This window comes from Manacus candei, unplaced genomic scaffold (genome assembly GCF_025592945.1).
Source record: "Manacus candei isolate 608988 ecotype Guabito, Panama unplaced genomic scaffold, ASM2559294v1 h1tg000002l, whole genome shotgun sequence".
Classification (NCBI taxonomy): domain Eukaryota; kingdom Metazoa; phylum Chordata; class Aves; order Passeriformes; family Pipridae; genus Manacus; species Manacus candei.
Window position 1 is genome coordinate 9,221,010 of NW_026138050.1, and position 20,901 is coordinate 9,241,910.

Sequence of the window (20,901 nt, forward strand, 5' to 3'; positions counted from 1 at the left end):
TGTACACTGAGCTGGAAGTAAGATGATGTGAAGTGCTAGGGAAAGGTTTGATTACCTCAGGGACACATGGTGGTGCCCATGAATGTACCCAAAGGCTGACAGACATGACACCGGACCTGCAGGAGCTGGAAAGCAGACTGGACCCTAAGTGTCTGTCTTTAGGCAACTGAATCCACCCTTGATGTCTGCTTTGTGTAGAAATACTTCCAGCTAAAGCCTCTGACACAGGCTGAAAACATAAACAGCAGCTCACACTGAATGCAGGGATCCACACCAAGCTGTTCTGCATTAAGGGATCAGCACACAATTACTTTTTTTATTTTTGGAGCACTTCAACAAGACCACAACCTACTCCTGAGAATTACCAGGACCTACCACAAAGCCATGCAGCTCAAGCACTTTCAGACAGCAGCAGCTTTGTGGTCACAGTGGGGCAGTAGGGAGCCACACACAGCAAAGTAGGATGTAAAATGACTCTAAATAGAGTGCAGAACTTACTTGATGCCTTCGATTGAACAGCAAGTGAACCTTAAGCAGTGTGACCACAGGGAGAGCAAATCATGCAAAAACATCCACCTTGACAGCTAAAGCAATCATCTTCTAAATCTAAGCATTGTTCCAGAAGGTACAGAGATCACAAACTGGAGATTCATGCTAGGCACCGTTTAGCCAGCAGAATTCAGAGCCCAGAGAATTGTCTCTGCTCATGAAAGAGTAAAGAGGAATCCATTTAGAGCAACTAAGATGACAAGTTGCAGCAGAGGGGGATGAGGAGCTTCACATAAGACTGTTTCACTGCTTGCTCAGGCACACAGCCCAGCTCTGTAAAGATGCCTGAGAGCTGGCTGTTAAACACACTTTGGGAGCCTGCATGTGGGAACAAGGAGACCAAGCAAGTCAGACTCCATATAAAATGGTCTGAAGCACCAATGCTTGAGGCAGAACCATCAAACTGAACATGGAACCCTTCCAAGAGGAATTCTTTTAGAAAATCCACAAGCACAATGGTAGACATTTGGTCTGATGGTCAAAGCACTGCCCTACCACTTCAGAAACTCAGGTTCCAGTCCCTCTTCCACAAAGCTTGTGACAAAACAGGGAGTCAGAGTTGCTTTGGTAACACCACAGAAAGGAAAGTATCCTTCTGCAACAGCAGCTGAACTAAAAGTTCCTCTCCCAAATAAAAGTTCCTCTCTGTACCATTACAAAGGCAACTGTTCTGGACTAAATTATTTTGATGATTATCAATAGCATTGCCCCTTGTCCAACTGCAACAGCGTGAGAGGACAAAAATTCTGAGTTAAAGATTTTAAGAGAGAGAAATGCCAATGGTAAGCACTTTAAATTCCAGAGGAATCTTTAGCTATGGCAATATTTACATTCCTTAGGGTAGGAAAGAATGAGAAGAAAGATATGTAGGAAAATCTTTGCGTGATTCAGCAAAATCAACAATATCTCTTAATTGATCAGAAACAGATGAGAAACTGGTAGCAAACCTCTGTATAAACCACAGTAACAACTTGCAAGAAAAACTCAAAATGCATCAACAACTAGCATTCAAAATAAACTTTATTCTGCTCCCCAGTTAAGCCAACTTTGTAGGTGGACTGAAGAATGGAAATGATCTGTGGTTATTTCATATTCCATAGAAATATGCATCAGTGGCTGTTTTCACAGCATTTTCTTAAAAAAAACCCAAACAAACAAAACCCAAAAAAACACCAAACCCATTTATGTATTCTTTTGTCAAGTAAGCTCTCCCCATCCCCCCCCAAAAAACACCATAAAAATTGTTTAGTCATGATTACTTTTGCAAGTAGAGGCTTCCATAAAATACATCAACACTGTGAGTGAACCTACTCCATTTGAAAAACAAATTCAAATGCAGTAATATTCTACAGGGGAAAAAAACAATTTAAAAATAATTCTCTACTCATATACACTTGTCTAGCATAAAAGACTTTTCAGATTAAAAAAACCATATCTATATTAGTAACAGCTGAAAGCATATATTCGCATAGAAAAATAAAACAAGAGAAAAATCACTAACACCCAAGGCACATTAATAAAGGGAAGTTAGTAAAGCAGTAAAACCCATCTGTCAAGATGTTAGAACTAGAAACTTAATCAGGTCTCTGGCTTCCTACAACTGCTAGACTTTATGGGTCAGAAAGAAAAAAGATATGTTAAGTCACTCTCAAGTTCCTCACCTTGCTCTGGGATCTCCTGAGCACTCAGCACTGGGAATGTCTCACATTTAACCATGACCTGTTCTTAGTGGCAAATCATTGCTTACAGGAACATCTTGCCACTACAGAGCCAGGGGTTTGTGCAGCAACATTAGGACCAAAATATCCCACAAGGAGCTGAGCAGCTTCCCTGCAGAAATACACCTTTCTCCACATAAAAACACTCCCCTGATTTGGGTGACTGCAGCACACAACACCCACGATAGAAAGCAGAATTCAAGCCAGAACACCCTGGTGCTGTATTAACACCAAAAGCCAAAGCCTGAGGGGATGCATAGGGAATACTGTCTCTGCTGTAGGTAGAAGGGCAGTGGCTTTGGCAGTGTCAAAAGAAGCAACCTTCAAGGAGCTATTTACAGCAGCTGATGCAGGAAGCAATTCTCAGTCCTGCAGTGCCAGGCAGCATTGCTTTGTCACACTACCCACCCACCAGACTGGGCAAGGCCACAGGAGGACAATTGTAGCTCTGTGTTCAGTTCTCACCTACCCTGAGACTGCTGCCTGTTTGCTCATTGATATTCTCTTTAAAACTAAAGTTTGAAATATACATTTTCTTTTCCTTTTCCAAAGCCAGCCAGGCTTTTCATAGCAGCATCTTGACAACACTTTGTGAGGGATGGCTCATTGGTCCTGGAATATTTGAAGGCCGTGTTCCAAACTCCAGGCGTTTCGCTAACCTGCAAACACAAAATAGGAGTTGGTGCATTTCTTGCTCAGTGTAACCAACTTCAAAACAACTGCTCACTTCCAGAGCACACCACTCAGCTTGAGAAACAACAGATGAAAGAACAGCACTCTGAGCACTAAGTGGGCTGAGTTTCCACTGTAACACAGAGCTCTTTCCCTTCGAGTAGCAAGCACTATCTTTTACAGGTGTTGGAATTTCAGTTCTAGCATTACAGCAGTAGATATATAATCAGATGCATGAATAAGTAAGCCCCTGAGGCTTTCTTGTAGGAAATTCCATGAAGTTTCTCCCCTTGGATAGATAGTTCTACGTGGAACACTCTTTCCACACGACAACACTGGGCACTGGGTGACAGGACAAACCAGTACTCACAGTGCAAGGGTCTAGATGAATAATTAAGTCTGGAACAAACTGTACTATTGGTACTTAATTTAAAAAGAATCAAAAGAATGTGCAGTACAAGATTGTCAGGGTTTAAGCAGACACTGAACTGTAATTTGTGATAACCTTGCTGATTTTTCTTCATTTGTTTAAAATAAGACAACCAGTTCAAGCATTCAGAGAAATGTTTAAGTTGAATAACGTTACTTCCCGTCAGCTGCTCCTTGAAAACATATCTTAGCAACTGTAAAGTGTTCTGACTGAGTGGACCTATGATTTATCTTTTCTCCAGTTCTCCCATTAATGAGAGTTTTAATTGTGATAAGGGATAAGTCCCTACATGCCAAAACATTCCAGAGACATCACTTGTACAAGAACTTCAAGCACAAAACAAATTGAGCCAATAAGTAAGAGCTCCTCTGTTGGAGTTTGTCCCCTTTAAACACTGGTTTATAATAAAACACATCTTGCATTTGCTTCGAATTTGTGGTATTCAAAACCTGATTTCAGCTAATCTCTGAAATCTGACAACTAGCGATTCCAATTTTAAACTGATGTGAAATGTTCAAATCCTAATCCTGAAAAACCGAATTTCACGTCTTCTGGAAACAAATCTGTCTCTACCAAAACAAAGATTCAATACTAAACACCAGGCCCTAAGTTCTAACACCAGCAGTTGTCAGACACCAGCAGAGAGCAGCACTCACCCCGTGTCACACAGAGGCGGGTGAGGGCTCAGGCGCGTTTCAAGGACATCTCTGTTCATGTACATGGACACCGAGGTTCTGTTTGGAGACTGGTCATACACAAAGTTTCGGCAAGATGCAAGTTTGGACTCCAAAGCCTAATTTAACCACACATGAGACAAGTGTCAGATTCACCCTTCTATTTCAGAAGACGGCATTGTGGCACACCAAAACTGCATTAAGTGTGTGGGTTTGGGGGCTTTTTTCTTTCTTTAAGAATGAGTTGTCCAGTGGTGGAACCTGCTGACCCCAGTGCCACATGAGTTCTGAATTTCTGAAGAGAGGAAAACAGTCATCTCTCTAAAGCTAAATCTCTGTTTCTGTAGGGAGCTGATGCTCTTTACCAACAGAACCACAAAATCTTCAGCTTCCTCAGGGAGATTTTGACATCTTCCTTAAAGGCATCACTTTTCAGATTACTAAATGTTCATCTGAACTATCTGCTTCCCTAGACACACAGCAGGCTGTATGTATTAAGTGGTACACCAGAGGGAACTGAGTCAGAGATACCCTATTCTCCACCACATGCTCCCTTCCTAGATCACTCCACATTTATTGTGAGTTACTTTTCAGCTGTATCAGTTCTGCAGCTCAGCCCAGCAGTCATACAAATGCTTGTAACAACACAGCACCAAGGGACAAGGAAGAAAACAGGAGTCATGGGATAACTTCCATCATCAGCATCACCTTAAATATCAAACTATAGCTTAATAGGACATTAGGCCTTGCTCAAAAGACTACTGGGCTCTCAAGGCAAACTTCGGCAGAAGCCCTTTGGACAGCAGGCACCAGCCTTCTTTCATCTCTGTCTTTTCCAGGAGCAGATCCTTTCTTAATTTCCTCATGCCAATTTACTCTTTCTGTACGTGCACTTACAGAAATTTGTAGAGGAGATTTTATCCCCACCTGGATTAGAACTTAGAAAAGCAGAGCAAAGTCCCTCTTTATTTGGGGGTTGGTCAGAAACATACGAAGTCCAGGCCAATTTCAAGGCCACGCTTAGCTGACCTGGGAGCAGGAGACTCTTTCCAGTCTCCCCTGAACAGCAGCACAAATAGTGCTGGCAGCAGTTTCCAACAGCTCCACCTCTCCAGGAGCCTTGGCTGGCAGGAAATCACTCACCCCCACTTTTCGCAGCAAGTCTCCCACAATATTAAGTGCAGATATTCTTGCAGCAGGTGTGAGAGGGGTTGCACCATAACTGTCCTCCAGACCTGCAGGGCAGGTTAAAGAACGTTACTCATTTAAAAAAAAAAAAAAAGCTTTGACACTGGAAGTCAGAAGACAGCCTGACATCGACATACAGAGCAGAGGAAACAGCAATATCCTCACCTTTTTGTATCTCACCTCCAGATCTTTCATATCCATTAGGAATATGAAGCACTGCCTTCCTGAGACAGCTCATTACACTAAGATGAAGTCTCTAGACATGTTGTGGCTTGGTTTCTAGAGATCTGTTCTACCAGCCTGCTCTGTCTCTGTTGCTGCAGTGGGACCAGAGGGATGTGTCCTCCCAGAGGATCATCATTTACCATTTTAGTACAAATCTCCAAATCATCTCACTTCTACAGAAACAATAATTCCTTCACACAAAGCATATCATTTTAGGTTAAGGATACTGAAGTCCACAAACTTTGTTAGTGCTCAGAGCTATAATATCAAATCATCAGAATGTGACAGTACAACTCCCTGCACTTTATGCATGAACACAGTTACACACATTTCTGGTTTTTAAATTAAGGAGAATTAGTGTGAGAGGTTTGAAATATAGAAACAATCAATGCTCACAAAAAACAAGTAACAATATAATTGACCTGAAAGTAGAGATATTTAGTAAAGACAGATTGGATGATTTGTCAGTGTTCTGCTGTTCCAGAGAGAAAAAAAAGTCTCTCTCAAAGAGCACTTACTCTCTCAGAGAAGACAATTCAAGTAACGTGAGTGTGACATTAAAAGATCACACAGGCTTTTAAAACCTTTCCCCTAAATTAGACCAACATCTCTGGGACAGTTGTGAACCAACAGTAAAGTCCCAATAGCTCATCTTACCCCTCACAATTATTATTACTGGACAGTGCAAGTCAAATGGAAATGAATAGCCCACAAATAAACTCCAAAAATCAGTCTATGAATACGGAGACCATGGGGATTGGATTACGGTGTATTTAACTGAAACACTCAACCCTCTTCCCTTCTTTTCATTCCTCCTTTCACCACAAACTATAGTGAAAACGAGAGCATCAAATAGTATTTCTGGTTCCCTGTCAGTCACCTCTCCTAAACGTCCCAGGGGTGGGGATGCTGACGGGTGTCCGGCGCAGGGAGGGGGTTGAAGGCACAGACAAGGAAGCCTGAACTGCAGTGTCTGTTCTTTCTGCGTCCAGGGTCGCCCGCATCGGTGTTTTGGGTTTCTCCTGTTTCTGCTGCACTGCAAGCTCCTGGCGCAGGTCTGTGAAGGAAGCAACACAAAGCAAGCCTTTGGAGTATGTATCCACCCAGATAATCTTTTGCTCAAAAGACTTTTCTCCTCATGGAAGTGAAGTCACTTATGCTTGTAAAGACTACTCCAGGCGTACCTTCAAAATCTGGATGATAACTACAGGCCTTTCCAGGATTGTGGCTCAAGATGTTTTGGTATTATTAGCTCAGTTGCTACTACCTGGCTTTCATTTTCATACTCTTTACAAGGCTCCCCTAGGGACAGGGAATTAACTCCTTTCCCAAAGTTACAGGCTAGCAAGCAGAGGCACATCAAGTCTGAGGCTCAGCAACTTGGCACACCTTGGCTACACTCCAGCTCCCTGCAAGGCTGAGATCCCACCTACTGTACTCCTTTCTAGCCTGGTTTCCACATGAAAAAAACTTGAGCTGAGGCCAGGTGGAAGCTACACAGTTATCTCACCAAGGGATGGAGCACTTCTGTCCCACAGCCTGGCTGTAGATTATGGATACCAGTCAAGGGCACAGAATCCAAGTTCTGAAAATAGACATTTCTCCAGCTCCAAGGACTCTCTCTTCTCACCCAGCCTTATTGACAGTTATCAAGAAGCCAGCACGTGAGGCTATTCCAAGGCAACCAAAAGTCAGTCACAGCCCTCCTGTTTTACTTCCCTATTAGTGCTTCACTGACTCCCCTTTTAACAGGCCAGGAAACAATAAGGTTAGTGCATATTAAAGCTGACCTTCACGTGTTACAGGCAGCCAGACCAGCACATGCCCCAGCTGGACTGGCTCTTTTCAACTCCCTAAGGCCCTGAAGCACGACCACAGATTAGGAGAAGGCTGGAACAGACTTTTGTTGCTGTGATCTGCTCTGGAACAAGGTCAGGAGTTCAAGGAGTGGAGGTGGAACAGTCTTAAGTTTCCTTACTTGCTTCTACATTTCAGATAGCAGGTTTTAAAGATGTAAACTTAAAAACCAAGCTCTGAGATATATAGAGAGGACTGAACAGCTACAAGCCAGGAGGGGGCCAAGGGAAAGACACAGGTAATTTCTGTCTAACCTCTAGCTTCATCTTTCAGGCGCTGCACAGACTCCAGAAGGTTTTCCTTCTCATCCAGCTCACTCTCCAGAAAAGCATTTCTTTCAATAGCCTGGTTTAAACGCTGCTCAAAATCCTCCAGAGACATTATAGTGGCTCTGAAAAAGAGTGCACAAGATGTTACTACCAGATCCTTCAAGAACACAGAGGATGTCCTCACTGAGAAGAAAAGGGATACTGTTGCATTTTTGTTTGGTTTGCTTTGTTTTATTATTATTTTTTATTTTAGCTGGTAAGATATGAAAGAGTGCAGTGGGAGGAGTAGAAGGGGAAAAATAAATTTATCACATTTCCCATATGCTATCAATCTCTTCAGTGATTAGTTCAGAATGGCCATGCTAATGAGCACAGTACCACAAACAGCTGTTTTCCACCTCAGGACAGAACAGAGGTAGAAAAAGAAAACACAGAAAATGGGTCACCTTTTTGCTCTTTCCAAGTCATCATTTTCTTGCTCAAGTTCTCGAATGTATTTCTGAAGCTGATCTTTAATAGCTTTTGTCTGTGCCAAGTCATCTTCCAGCGCAGAGATTTGCCTGTATCCTTCTGAATGCTGCATTTCAATCTTTTCCTAATCAAAGGCAAATCAAACAGCACACCAGGTACTTAGCAAATGTTCTCTTTCTGTGCCCTTGTCTGAGCTCCTTTAAAGGCAGATGTTCTGAAGTTTTTTATCCCTTTAGATACGATAAAATTCCAACAAAGCCAATTGCTCACATACTTTTGAGCTGCCAGCAGCCAAGAGCTCTTCCTGGCACTCCTTATCCAACAACAGTGCTGGGGAACATTCCCTGATCATCACAACTCAGGGCCATTCCTTGCCCCTCCCAGACAGCACAACTCAGCATAATTTCTGAGCCCCAAGAGTTTTAGCAATACACAAAGTAGTATGCAAGAGAATTTTCAACTCTGACATGAAGTACTTATGAGCCAAAATAACAAGAAAAAAAAAATCCAAGTGTGACACTGTCACATGCTGCTGTGGAATCAGCAAGATTCTGCATTTCCCCCAGGGTTTTATTAGCCCAAAGCAGGTTCAGAGTTATACTTTGGATGTGAACCTAAACCAAACTCTGTCTCCCTTCATAGCATGTATACAAGGGCACACTTAAGAGAGGCACAGGCGAAGAGGAAGGCTTAGCTTCTACATTAGATCTCTCTCTCCTGCACTGCCACTGTATATGGGGTTAGTTCCACAGCACGTGACAGGGAAAGCTTCACAGTACACTGTCTATTATGGCACTTTATACTCCACCAACTTGCTATCAGACCACTTCAACATGCCAAGATTGCTGTATAAGCAGCATTCCTGAAGTGCTCTCCATCCCGAATTTAAGTACAAAACACTTGAAGTCACTGAAAACAAATGCATGCACTGGAATTTGAAAACCACGGCATACAGTCTAGGGAATGGTAATTTGAAGAAAGCTATTTTAGCACATAAATGCACAGACAAGGAGGAGGGAAAGAGATACCCATTCTCAATTAAGAAATTATTTTATTACAGTGTGGTGACACTGCTATAATTCTGGATCTCTGAAGCTCAGTTAAGAGCCTCCAAGAGGCAGATTACTTCCAACTAGTTACTCAGGACTCTCTAAACAAACCCTCCAAAGCATTATTTCCATTAGATTTTAAGTAGTGTGACCACTGGTTTCTGAGGGGGGAGCAAGCACACACACATTAGGCTGGTAAGCTCAAAGCCACAAGCTGTGTGGGCCTGGCAAAGTTCACCAGTGCTGACCTAGATGCAGACACCAACCCTTGATGGGCTCAGTTAACACTGCTGCTCAATAGCTTTGAGATAAATGCTTTGCTCTTGAATTGATTCAGATAAAAGACCAGAGCTGCAAGGTCTGGGTCTTTGTTTTTAGCCAATTGTAATAAACTATCAGCTGATCTGGCCCTCAATGGTGGCTCTGTTCCTTCACCACAGGCTGTTACTGCAGTTTTCAGGCTGCATGAATAGCCAATTGTTAAATAGTTTATTTCAAGCAAAATACGTTTATCTACTATGAAGAATAATTTCAGATTTTCTCAAATATGGCTACCCTTCACTTTCTGAGTTATATGTTGTTTCCTACTATTTTCATTCCGAACTGCTTTGGCTGGTCCATTGTCCCTTCCTCTCATCCCAGCTACTCTAGAGAAAGAAAACAGTCTACACACTCTTCCATCCAATGAACTATAGGCTTTATTTTTGTCCAACTTTTGTCTTCTCCCCAAACCCATCAGCTTCCATAGGTTTATGTGGCTATGTGGAACAGCAGACCAATACAACACACACGACATTCAATACTGCTCAGTCACTTCAACAACAAGAACAAAGATCAATGCAACATAACAAATACAAGAAGCAAACTTTGGAGGTCTTGCTATCAAAAAGCAGCAGGGGGGGAGAATTGCTAAGTTGGTGCTAGAGGGACAGGATATCTGCCTCAAATTTAAGAGTATTTCCTTCAGACAGTAATTTGTAAAACAGTTTAAACAAAAGGCATTGCAAACACGGATTCATCCAGTGATTAATCCCTTATACAAATACCTTCACTCCCATTAGCTCATTATTGCATCCAACTGAGTAGAAGTGTAATTACATTAATCTCTGCTTCCACAGAGATCGACCCAGCCCTACAAAATACTGTGTAGTGTTTCTTGAGTGGCTATAACTCAATCTGTAAGCAAAAGGCCTAGAATCAAACTTTGAAAAGGCACACCAATTTCAGTGACAATTTTTTTCCAAATTTTAAAAAATACAGTAGTATTTCCTAAACCTGCCAACCAGCACAGAGGACTAGCAGCACCTTTGATGAGACTGAAATGAGGCACTCATCACTCCACATACCCTAGATAGCTTCATTATTTCTTAAGTCACTATGGTAAGAAGTTCCATCTCAATAAGTTCATATCCTTTATATTTTATAGTTCTGGAAGTTAATGCCTTCCTGCTGGTTCTTCAATTCACAGAAGGCCAACCAAGTGTAAAAGAGGACAACTTATTTTTCCCCAAGTACTGATAGATTCAGTAAAAAAACCAGGACTGAAACTGTTTTATGACTCTCAGTTCTATGGGTTACCCACTAGCTGCTGCTTCCCAGCTTATCTGGAATGCCAGATAATAAATAAATGACTATGTAAAAAGGGTTTAAAACTTCTGAGTTTTCTTAGGTAATGCAAAAACACAGCTGCAGTGTTTGTGTTTTGATTGTTCTGCAATATTATCTGTGCCTGTGTAATGCAGACAGCAAGAAAGCTGCGAACAAAAGCATTAAACAGACAGAAGAAGGAATAGAGCAGCAGCTCTGTTATGTTCATGCTTAGTCTCCACTCTACTGTGAACAATTTCCTCCCATCTGAAATCTATCCTGACACAAAGCCACAACCTGTGAACAGGGGTGCAGGAACACCACCAGGGAATCCAGAACCCTCAAAGCAGAAATCACATTGGTATTTCTTAATTTTTTCAAGCTTTTCCTTTCTGCAGTTTTCTGTTCAGTTTCTTGGTAATGCTGAAGCTTTTCCACAAGCCAGGCTGAATCTGCACGTGCCTGTCCCACACCTCTGCACTCTGGATGTACACATTCTATAGGCAGCAGCCCCTCTTACCTTCACTGACTCCAGCTCCATCCGCAGGCGGTTGTTTTCTGACAGGAGGTCTCTGTTTCTGGACTCAGTTTGCTGCAGCTGAGTCTCCAGTTCAGCTTCATACTCTCGACTCCCTTCTTGGAATTCACGCAGTTCCTCCTGTGTGTTCTCAACACTAGAGAGCAATTCCAGCAACAGAGCTCATCACAATGAACAACGAAAAAAATATCTCTTGTTCACTCAAGGTAAAAAAAATACTGCCCCTTAACATAGAAGGCTCTGTGCCCTTCTCCAACATATCTATTCAATAGGAAGAGAGAATTATATGCAAACGTTTCCTAATCGAGCATGGAAAGCATGTGAACTTGTAAACAAATTAAAAAATCCCAAATAAACAGAAAAATCCCAAAGTCTGTCTTCACACTATAGGTGTTGAAGACCCATGGCATCCCTTTAGCTTGTAATTTGTCCCCTGCCATCTGCACATTTAATCTGTTATTCAGTTCAGTTATTTATTTGGAAATACGAGCAAAGCCATTATTGATTAGCAATAAAAAGTGAGTAACAGAGAGAAAGATGGAAGGAAATGTACTCTCATATTTTGAAAACAATTCTACTGAAACAATCCTCTGGCAAGCTGAACAAGGAGCAATGAAAGGTCTGAACACGTGGTTGACATCTTTGCACGCAGTGTCATGCACCCTATCCAATGAAGGAAGCCAGTGCCTTACCACTCCTTGTACTTCATAGCCAAATCTTTCCAGTATCTGGTTTCCTCCTCCACTGAGCTGAAGTGATGTTCTTCTGAGTCTTCCATGATGAGTTCTCAAAGTTTAAAACTCCTGTTTCATTTTTCCCTCCCTGGAAAATTAAAGAGTCGAGCCTAAGGCAGTGAGCTACCCCAGTCCTTGTTGCTGCAGAGCACAACATCCCTCCTCCCCCACAGTCACTGCTTGCCTGGAGACCAAACTAAAGATCAGCCTTGTCAGGACTCTGTCAGATAGACCATAAATGGGAAAGAACCCCTGCTGAGTCACTGGGTCCCTTTCCCCACATCCCCAGCCATGAGCACCTTCCACACCCTCGGACTGCACAGCACAGAGCACCAAACCCCAACCTGAGCTGCAGCTGTGCCAATGCACAGAGAACAAAAGGCAAAGAAGGTATCTCAGGCACAGCTTCAGCTCCAAGACACTGCAATTCAACAACCCTAAAGACACTTAGCATGAAATTAAACAGAAACTTTAAAGAGACACAGATAAGGTACTCAGAGATACTGATTTCCTCTGTTAACATTTCCAGGAACATGTAAAGCTTTTTGTGGACAGAACTGCTGGACACATGAAAAATTTCTCCCTAGGTCAACACAGACAAAGCTACCCACCTTTAAATCTGAAATATCACAACCCATGTATGGCTGAAAGCTACAATACATATGGATACCTCAGAGAGCCATGGGAGAAGGGAGCTCTTGAAATTCCCAGAGGAAGGAGGATAAAAGCTCCCCAGAGGTTTTGCAGAATAGCACCTGGCTGGGTTAGGTATGCAGATAGATTGCAGCAACCCAGTGTGCAATCCAGACCATCCAGTTGTCCCTGTGCCAGCATAAACCCAGTCACAGGACACAGTCCCAAATGGGAATGACACATAAAGAGCCACAGGAGAATCAGGAACCTCAGGGTGGTCACTCCCACTTGAAGACTTAAGGATCAAAACAACACAACTAAATAAATGCCCTATGATGTGCATGATGAACTCTAATAAATGGATCAGTAGCAAATATCATTTTATATGAGTCTTATAACATTTTATATTTAGTCTTAACAACAGAGAAACACCAAACCTAGTGCTCTGCATAATCTGCCCATGTCCAACCCTGGGTGTGGCAAAGATTCCACACAGACAATTTAAGAGAAACCAAATTGGATCAAGAAAGGCAAATAAAGGTGGAATTGAACAATTAATGACAATGCAGTTGTCAGAAAACTGTATCACTGAAATCTAATAACTGAAGGAACACAGTTCTACAAAGTTTCTGCTTCAGTTCTACGGAGCAAAACATTTCCAAGAAGTAATCCTGATGGAACAAGGAGAGAAAGACAGCCAAAGCCTTCAAAGACCACTTAGATGTCAGCCCTGCCTTCTATTCTTACTGTCATAGCTAAAGAAAATGTGCATCCACTGCACATCTCTTTAATTCAATGGAAAAAAATTATTTATAAACTGCGTCAAGATTTTCTCCTCCAAAAAATCCCCTGGTGTAAACAGGATTAACAGCCATCTATCTAATAACTCCACTGAGAGAAACCAAAGGAGTTCTTACCTCTCCTACAGACAAGAGTATCAAGTACCCTAAGTAGTCTGGCAATCTAAAGTCCAATTCTTACCAAGCAATGACACAGCCCTTCTCCCAGCCCAGCAATTATCAGATTATTGAGCACATCGTCACAGCTGAGTGGGCTGTGCCCACACACCTCAATGCACAGTGTCAGCTACACACTCACAGAAATCACAATATTATTTAGAAAGGGAGCTGCCAGGTGAGGGGAAAAGTTACTAAGCTTTAGTTTTTATAATCGTTCGACACAAAACGTTCATTAGACAAAGCCACATGTCTTCCTTCTCACAAGCAAAACCACTGTGTGCTGTACTGACACACTTCCAGCATGAAGTCTCAAGGCTGCTGGTCTCTGTATTTAAAGAAGTATGAACTGGGGAAAAAAAAAAGAGAGGAAAAGGAGTATGAGTAAGGAGGAGTGATTTTCCAAATAGTACTCTTGACCATTAAAAAGGAAATAACGACCAAGCGTAATTAACATTCTTGACCTAGGATAGTTTATGACACATCTACTCTGTTATTTTTAAGTGAACTGAAAGTGTCTTTGATGTTAATAAGCACGTTCTTATGCTCAAAGCACTGTATACACATATCCCCCAATCCCTGCAGCACACTTGCAAAGAAAAAAATCCAAAAAGTTATAATAAATCCCATATCTGTGTTTGGACAGTCCACAAAAATAATTCAGACAAGATAAAGGTGTAGCGCAAAACATCTTGCTCCCAAAAGCTTTCAAACAACCTTTTGGAACCAAAAGACACAGCTCCCATCGTCCTCAAAACCTTGAATATGCTCGTATCTGGCTTTTACTTGTGTTTTTATACTGCACTTTGGAAGAAGTTAAAAACAGTACTAATTCACATTTTCTAAGATTGTCTGGTCACATAGAGAAGAACTTCCCTTAACTGAGCCACAAGATCTGTAACACTTTCACCTTGTTAACGTTCACAGAAGCACAAAAGGTGCCGTGCCCTCCGGTTTCTAGGGATGTCTTTGTAAACATGAGATTATTGACCCACTGAGGGTGTCATCCATTAAGAGTACACTCTGTTTCATGGTTACCATTACTAAATAGTACTTGTAATTTAAAATTAATTGTTGAACTGCAAATACATGGAAGGACTGTGGACTGGTACTTATTCCAGAGCCACAGGCAAATGTTTTCTGCCTGCAACACACACGACCTATTAGTTTCCCTGTACACCTGCACTACATCTTAGTTCACAGGGAATTTCAAACTAAATGAAGATGCAAAATAGAAACCTAAACTGAAGAGAAATTTCCAAGTTTTAGACAAAGTATTACATCTTTTTTAATTTTTTTTCTGAAATTTGTCTAAAAAGAGTGCAAGAACCACACAAGTCTTTGTAAACTTCTTTTAAAAAGGCTAGGGCTCTGACTCTGTTTTTCCCCTGCTGCCTTCTCTGCTGGATTTTTAACAGGTTGCAGACAACACGCAAAATGCCTGAAGAGAAAGTAATTAGGAATTCCTCATTGTCTAGGCTCACTACAAAAGCAGAGAGGGCAAGGGGGGGTGAAGGAGGTTTTAGAAATGCTTTGTTAAACACTGGAAAAAAGCAAGGAAAGAAAGTCACAGTCTGTAACAGGCACACACTGGCTGCACCTTACTTGTTTTTGCACACATGAAGCCAGAAGAGACATCTGGCCAGATTTCCTGAGTACAGGCAGAACGAGGGCTCGTCCCAGGCATTACAAACCCACTACATCATGCAGGAAGTGGAAGAGTTCATGGGTGGGGACTGGACTTTTGCAAGGAGAAAAATACTACAGCATAAATGTTTGCAGGAGACAATTTCATACAAGTGAGAGCAGAACTGCAAAATTCCCAAGGGGAAAAAAAAAAAAAAATCAAGAAAAGCCACACACAAAACTAGTGAAGGAACTCCAATTTGGAAATCACACTCTGAGTTCACCCAAACTCATGATGGCCTCAACTTAGATTCTGTTTCAGTTCTAAAACAAAGGACTCAAAACAACCCTGATACTGGACTTTTTTTTTAACAAAAGAACATTTTAGCTTGGTGAACAATGTTGGCCTATCTTTGTAGCAATGCCTGATGGTCTGAGTCAAAGAAATTCATACTGTAATTAAAAAGTACAAGTAAAATAGTACCACAAATACTACTGAATTATCCCTGACGGAGATGATGAAGCTCCTAGTTAGACATATTTTCCAAACTGTAAACCAAAACAAACCCCCTCTGTGCTCCTGAAAAGTTGCTTTCCCATCCTATGAAAATTACATTTGTTTAAAACAGTCCCCTTGAAAGGGTCCTCCTGTAACACAAGGGCCTATTTTCTTTTGTTTAAGCAATACAAAAGAAAATCACCACAAGAGAGAAAGAAAAGGGAGAGGTCACGGATTACTACAGAATCCCACGGCCAGCACTGAAGAGTTATCAGCTTCTCCGGGCTCTTCTCTGCCAAAGGGCTGAATTCAGCACAGCCCTTCTCAGTTACCAGCGCAGCTCCGATACTGCCTAAGCAAACTCCGCAGTTCTCTCCTGGAACGCCTGACCTTTACGTTTCCAGCTGCAAGCCAAGAGGTCAGCGAGGCAGCGCTCGGGGCTCCCCATTCCCATGCGGAGCACGAAGCCGGGAGGGAGCGAAACCAGCGGGCACGGCTCCCACGCTCCGCTCCCCTCCCCGCCAGCCCCCGCAGGAGGTTGAGGTGCGCACGGCAGGGCGCGGTGAGGGGCAGGGGGCCAGGTCCCTGTCCCCCCCATTCCCGATCCCATTCCCGACCCGGGCCCCGCTCTCACCGCTCCCGCAGCTCCCACCGCCCGCACCGCGGCCGCTCCGCCCCCGCCGGGCAGCGCCACCCCATTGGCTGCCGGTCACGTGCCGCGCGCCGCTCCGCCAATCAGCGCCGCCGGGACGCCGTTTGGAAAGGTTTGGAAACTTTGGTGACTTTCAAAAGGCGCCGGGGGCGGCGGGCACGGGCTGGGCACTGGCCCTGATCCCGATCCTGGTCCCGGTCCCGGTCCTGGTCCTAGTCCTGATCCTGGCCCTGGTCCCAATCCTGGTCCCGATCTTGGTTTTGGTCCTAATCCTTGTCCTGATCTTGGCTTTGGTCCTAATCCTTGTCCTGATCTTGGCTTTGGTCCTGATCTTTGTCCTGGTCCTGGTCCCAATCCCGTTCCTGGTCTTGATCCTGCTCCCATTCCTGGTCCCATTCCTGATCCTGATCTCGATCCTGATCCTTATCTTGATTCCATTCCTGTCTCAGCCCTGTTCAAGATCCTGATACTGTTCCTGATCCTGATCTTGATCCTGTTCCTGGTCCTGATCTTGATCCTGCTCCTGGTCCTATTCCTGATCCTGTTCCCATTCCTGCTCCTGATCCTGGTCCTATTCCTGATCCTGTTCCCATTCCTGCTCCTGATCCTCGTCCTATTCCTGATCCTGTTCCCATTCCTGATCCTGATCCTGTTCCCGTTCCCCAACCTGATCCTGTTCCTGACTGTTCCCGTTCCCAGTCCTGCTCCCGGTCCTGGCTGCACCAAACCCCCTTTGTCAGTGTTCCAGGATCTACAGTGGGTACCAGGGGCTGCATCTTCTGAGGTGTTAACTGTGTAAACACGCCAGCAACAGCATAATTTTAAAGACATGATTTGCCTTGGAATGTCCTAAAGGAGGAAAAGCTTTACATCAACTTTATTATTATTTTTTTAATTCCAAAAGCCTCTGCTGGAAAAGCAAGCAGTGAGACAGCACCTGTAACTATTTTTAATGCCAGCACAACATCCTTAGACCAAAGTCCCCTTTTCCCAACCACAAGGACAAGTTTCTGTGTCGCTGAAGCACATGGTGCAAGGACAAAGCAGTCTATGAAATATTAGACACTTCCACTCATCTACATCTCAGCATGATGTCACCGTTCCAGAAAATGAGCTGCAGGCATCTGCAGGGGAATGGAGCTCCTGCAGACATTGGGACAGAGCCGCAGCCCATCCACTGCAGCCCGTGGATTCCCGGCCCTGCCCTCACACACAGGACTGACAGGAGAGGGACAGAGGTAGGCAGAGGCTTTCTCAAGTGCCCAGGTGTGCTCCTACCGACCGTGTACACAAACATTTGCTCATTAGTCTGCCTGGCATTTGTTTCCTGAGTCAAAACCAAAGCACAAATTATCACACGTGTATCGCTCCAGCCCACACAGGCACGGCCGTGCGTCACCCAGTATCACCTCACACCCGGCAGCAGCTTCCCAAACTGCTGGATGAGAGACAGCCACGTGCAGGAGTCCTAATCCCAGTTTCATTTACTGCTGTGATGCAATACCAGGCCTGGAGCACAGTCTGACTCTGAAAAGACTTGTCTAAACTGGGAACATGTCTGTTCCAAAGACTTTGTAGAACAAGGCTGCCACAGCAACTAAGTGGATGCACACTATATTCCACTAAAAGAAATCTGTCCATAGCTAAGATAACTTTAACTGAAAAGGGTGAGTAAAACTTATATTTTCAGGTCAGATGTTCAGCAGAATTAAATGGAGACAAACTATTATACAACTATGAAGAGAAAACTAAATTATGTATTTAAGAAATTGGGTTAATAGTACTTGCAGTTCTGTCATTACTCGAGAATGTTTTTATTATTGGATAAGTTGCAGGAAATAAGCCACATGCTATTGTAGTATGTGCCCAGTAATTAAAAAAATTATACATTGTTCACAAGTTTGGGACAAAGGACATTTTACTTCAACATTTCAAGCAAATGTTTGAGGACAGTGTGAGTTCACAGATGATATCAAAGGTATGCCTGACTATTTTTAATATTTCTCATCTTGAAGTACTTGTAAAACACAGCAAAACTTCTGAGATTTCAGAGGAGGCTGAGAGTCCCTCATCCAATTCTGAAACATTGTAACAGCACCCTAACAAATGCCAGGGGCTCAGAGGCACTACGAGGGGCACTGCTGTACACCAGCAATAAATATCTTTTTAAAACAAAGGTTATTGTAACCACTCTGACTGCCTTCTTTGCCAGAAGAACGAGAACACTAGGCTATTTCAAAATTAGCAGAGGAGAGGAAATTATTTTATGCATTTATATTTAGTTTGCTGATTAATAATTAATAACTGGCAGATCTTTGTGGTGCCAGGATTCATGTGCTGGTTGTTTTGATGAAAAGGCCATACTGATTCTTCCATGAAAGCTAAGTGGACAAAAATGTATAGACTGTAAGTTCTGGTAAGGTTGCAATACCTTATCTTTTGGCAATAACCTTCTTGTGGGAAAAAATACTTGCTTTGCTGCAAGAATTAAATAACTCACCACAGAACCACCCACCCTATTGATGGAACAGGAACTTCTCATCAATTCTTACTGTAAACTACTGAACTTTTTTTTTTTCAAATGGATTACCCATAACAAGATGAGACAAACATGTATTAGAATATCACATGGAAATATTGCTATCACTGAAGAGCAAGTATTTAACATCAATGAAACCTATTTCTGTCTCTTTAAAGATGTTATATAATTCTCTGCAGTCTGTATATGGATTTGCACATGCTTAAGAAAGAAACAGATTCTCGCTACTTTAAAAACCTTCTGATGTCTTGAAGTGACTAATCTGTTGATGAAACAGTCAAATGCTCATTGATAGCACTGGCTTGTTAAGCAGAGCAGAGCACAGCACCACTCACAACCTTGGCACACAGTAGTTACACCCCCAGTGACCCCACCAGCAGGGGCAACCGTGGCTGTAGCTGTGACCATTGTCACCAAGACTTCACCTTGCTGCTGCCTGCAGCCTGTTAGGCAAAGGTCAAGGTAAAATGCCAGCTTAGCCTGCTACCATGATGTCACTTAAAATATACTGAGCCACCAAAAAGCTCTGTCACTCACCTCCCTCCCTGAGGGGCTCAGCTGCCCTCATGCCAAGGAACAAGCCCAGCTTGGATGATATGGATTGGTTGCACAACTTCAGCCCAGACTTCTGAAGGAAGAGACTTCTGAAACAGGGCTGTGCCTGTGGAAACACAAGAGAAGTCTTGGAATCAGAATGAGAATGGTGTTGATAACACACTGATGTTTGGGTTTTTGCTAAGTCGTGTTTATCATTAGTCAAGGACTCCTTGGGTTTTTTTATGTCTCATGTTCTGCCACTGAGGGGGTGCACAAAAAAACCTGGGAGGGACCAGGTGACATGAATGGGCCAAAGGGGTATTCCCACCACAGAACATCATACCCAGTATACAAACTGGGGGGAGTTACCTGGAAAGGGGACCAATCTGGGTTTGGGGAGGGGGGTCTGGTATCAGTCAGCAGGTGGTGAGCAATTGTATTGCACATCACTTGTTTGGGGGGTTTTTTTGCCTTTCCCTTTTTAATATCATTATTATTATAATTTAAAATTATTACTGTATTTCACTTTGGGTTTGGTTTTTAAACTGTTCTTATCTCAACCTACAAGTTTTACTTTGATTCTCCTCCCCATTCCACCAGGGTTGGGTGGAGAGAGGCAGGTTGAGAGTGGTGCTTAATTTCCAGCTGGGCTTAAATCACAACACATATAATGCAAGTCTTATGGCACATGTGGTAGTCTTGGTCCAGTTCATTATACTTTCATTTACATGCACAAATTTCCTCCGGGGGTGTCTGTTTTGGCATTATAATCACTTGATGTAATGTGAGGTTACATTCCATCCTATCAGCTACCACCAAGTTTTTATTTAACCTTATACTCTTTTAGTTTCTGCTCGAATCTATTTGAACAACTAGTTGTCAAGGAAATAAGGATTTGTGTTGTTCTGTCCCTGGGGACTCTGCATTCCTCCATCACTCCCTTCCAAGCTTCCACAGCCTGTGACTCTGAGATTCTGTGAAACCCCGTTGTCACAGAATCCCAGACTGTGTAAGGTTGGAAGGGACCACAGCGGGTCTCTTGGTCCCCTCTCCCTGCTCCAGCAGGGTCATCCCCGAGCACACGGCACAGGATTGTGTCCAGACGGTTCTGGAATATCTCCAGGGAGGGAGACTCCACACCCTCACTGGGCAATCTGTTCCAGTGCTCCGAATGAAGTTCCTCCTCATGTTCAGGTGGAACTTCCTGAGCATCAGTTCCTGCCCGTTCCCTCTTGTCCACCCCCGAGCAGAGCCTGGTCCACCCTCTGACACCTCCCTTTAGACATTTATACGCACGGATGCCATGTCTGTAACGCTGGCTGGCAGTTCCCGCGAGGTTCCCGTGTGTTTTCCCCTCACGCCCCCGGGGCCATTTAAAGCCGGCGCGCTAAAGGGGGCGGGCTCGGGGTGTTACGACAGCCGCCTTTTGCGGCAGCGCGGGTTTGCGGCGCGCGGCGGCGCCCGACGGCAGAAGGAGCGGAGCGGGAGGAGGAGGGAG

At 43.4% G+C, this 20,901-nt stretch overlaps 1 protein-coding gene and 1 long non-coding RNA gene across 3 annotated transcripts; both read right to left on the minus strand.

The window, feature by feature from the left end:
* Positions 1–1,551: 1,551 nt before the first annotated feature.
* Positions 1,552–16,366, minus strand: NDE1 (nudE neurodevelopment protein 1). The gene is made up of 9 exons (XM_051776814.1): positions 16,310–16,366; positions 11,920–12,049; positions 11,210–11,363; positions 8,029–8,177; positions 7,568–7,704; positions 6,337–6,513; positions 5,187–5,278; positions 4,026–4,162; positions 1,552–2,926 (listed from the first exon to the last, which is right to left on the minus strand). Exons 2-9 carry the CDS (start codon positions 12,003–12,005, stop codon positions 2,833–2,835), a joined length of 1,026 nt encoding a protein of 341 aa, XP_051632774.1. The 5' UTR covers positions 12,006–12,049; positions 16,310–16,366; the 3' UTR covers positions 1,552–2,832.
* Positions 16,367–18,299: 1,933 nt separating this feature from the next.
* On the minus strand, positions 18,300–20,812 carry LOC127466350 (uncharacterized). Of its 2 annotated transcripts, none has more exons than XR_007902687.1 (3): positions 20,700–20,812; positions 19,404–19,527; positions 18,300–18,708 (listed from the first exon to the last, which is right to left on the minus strand). It is a non-coding gene; the product is annotated as an uncharacterized LOC127466350 (long non-coding RNA). The 2 variants fall into 2 exon arrangements; XR_007902692.1 differs by lacking the exon at positions 18,300–18,708 and adding an exon at positions 18,901–19,309.
* Positions 20,813–20,901: the final 89 nt, after the last annotated feature.

Excerpts from the sequence above, each read along its gene's own strand:
- NDE1 (XM_051776814.1), bottom strand. The coding sequence starts at position 12,005 with ATGGAAGACTCAGAAGAACATCACTTCAGCTCAGTGGAGGAGGAAACC. Across the intron at positions 7,705-8,028 it reads GACTTGGAAAGAGCAAAAAG|AGCCACTATAATGTCTCTGG; the intron begins GTGACCCATTTT and ends ACTCTTTTTCAG. Across the intron at positions 6,514-7,567 it reads CCTGAAAGATGAAGCTAGAG|ACCTGCGCCAGGAGCTTGCA; the intron begins GTTAGACAGAAA and ends CTTCCTTCACAG.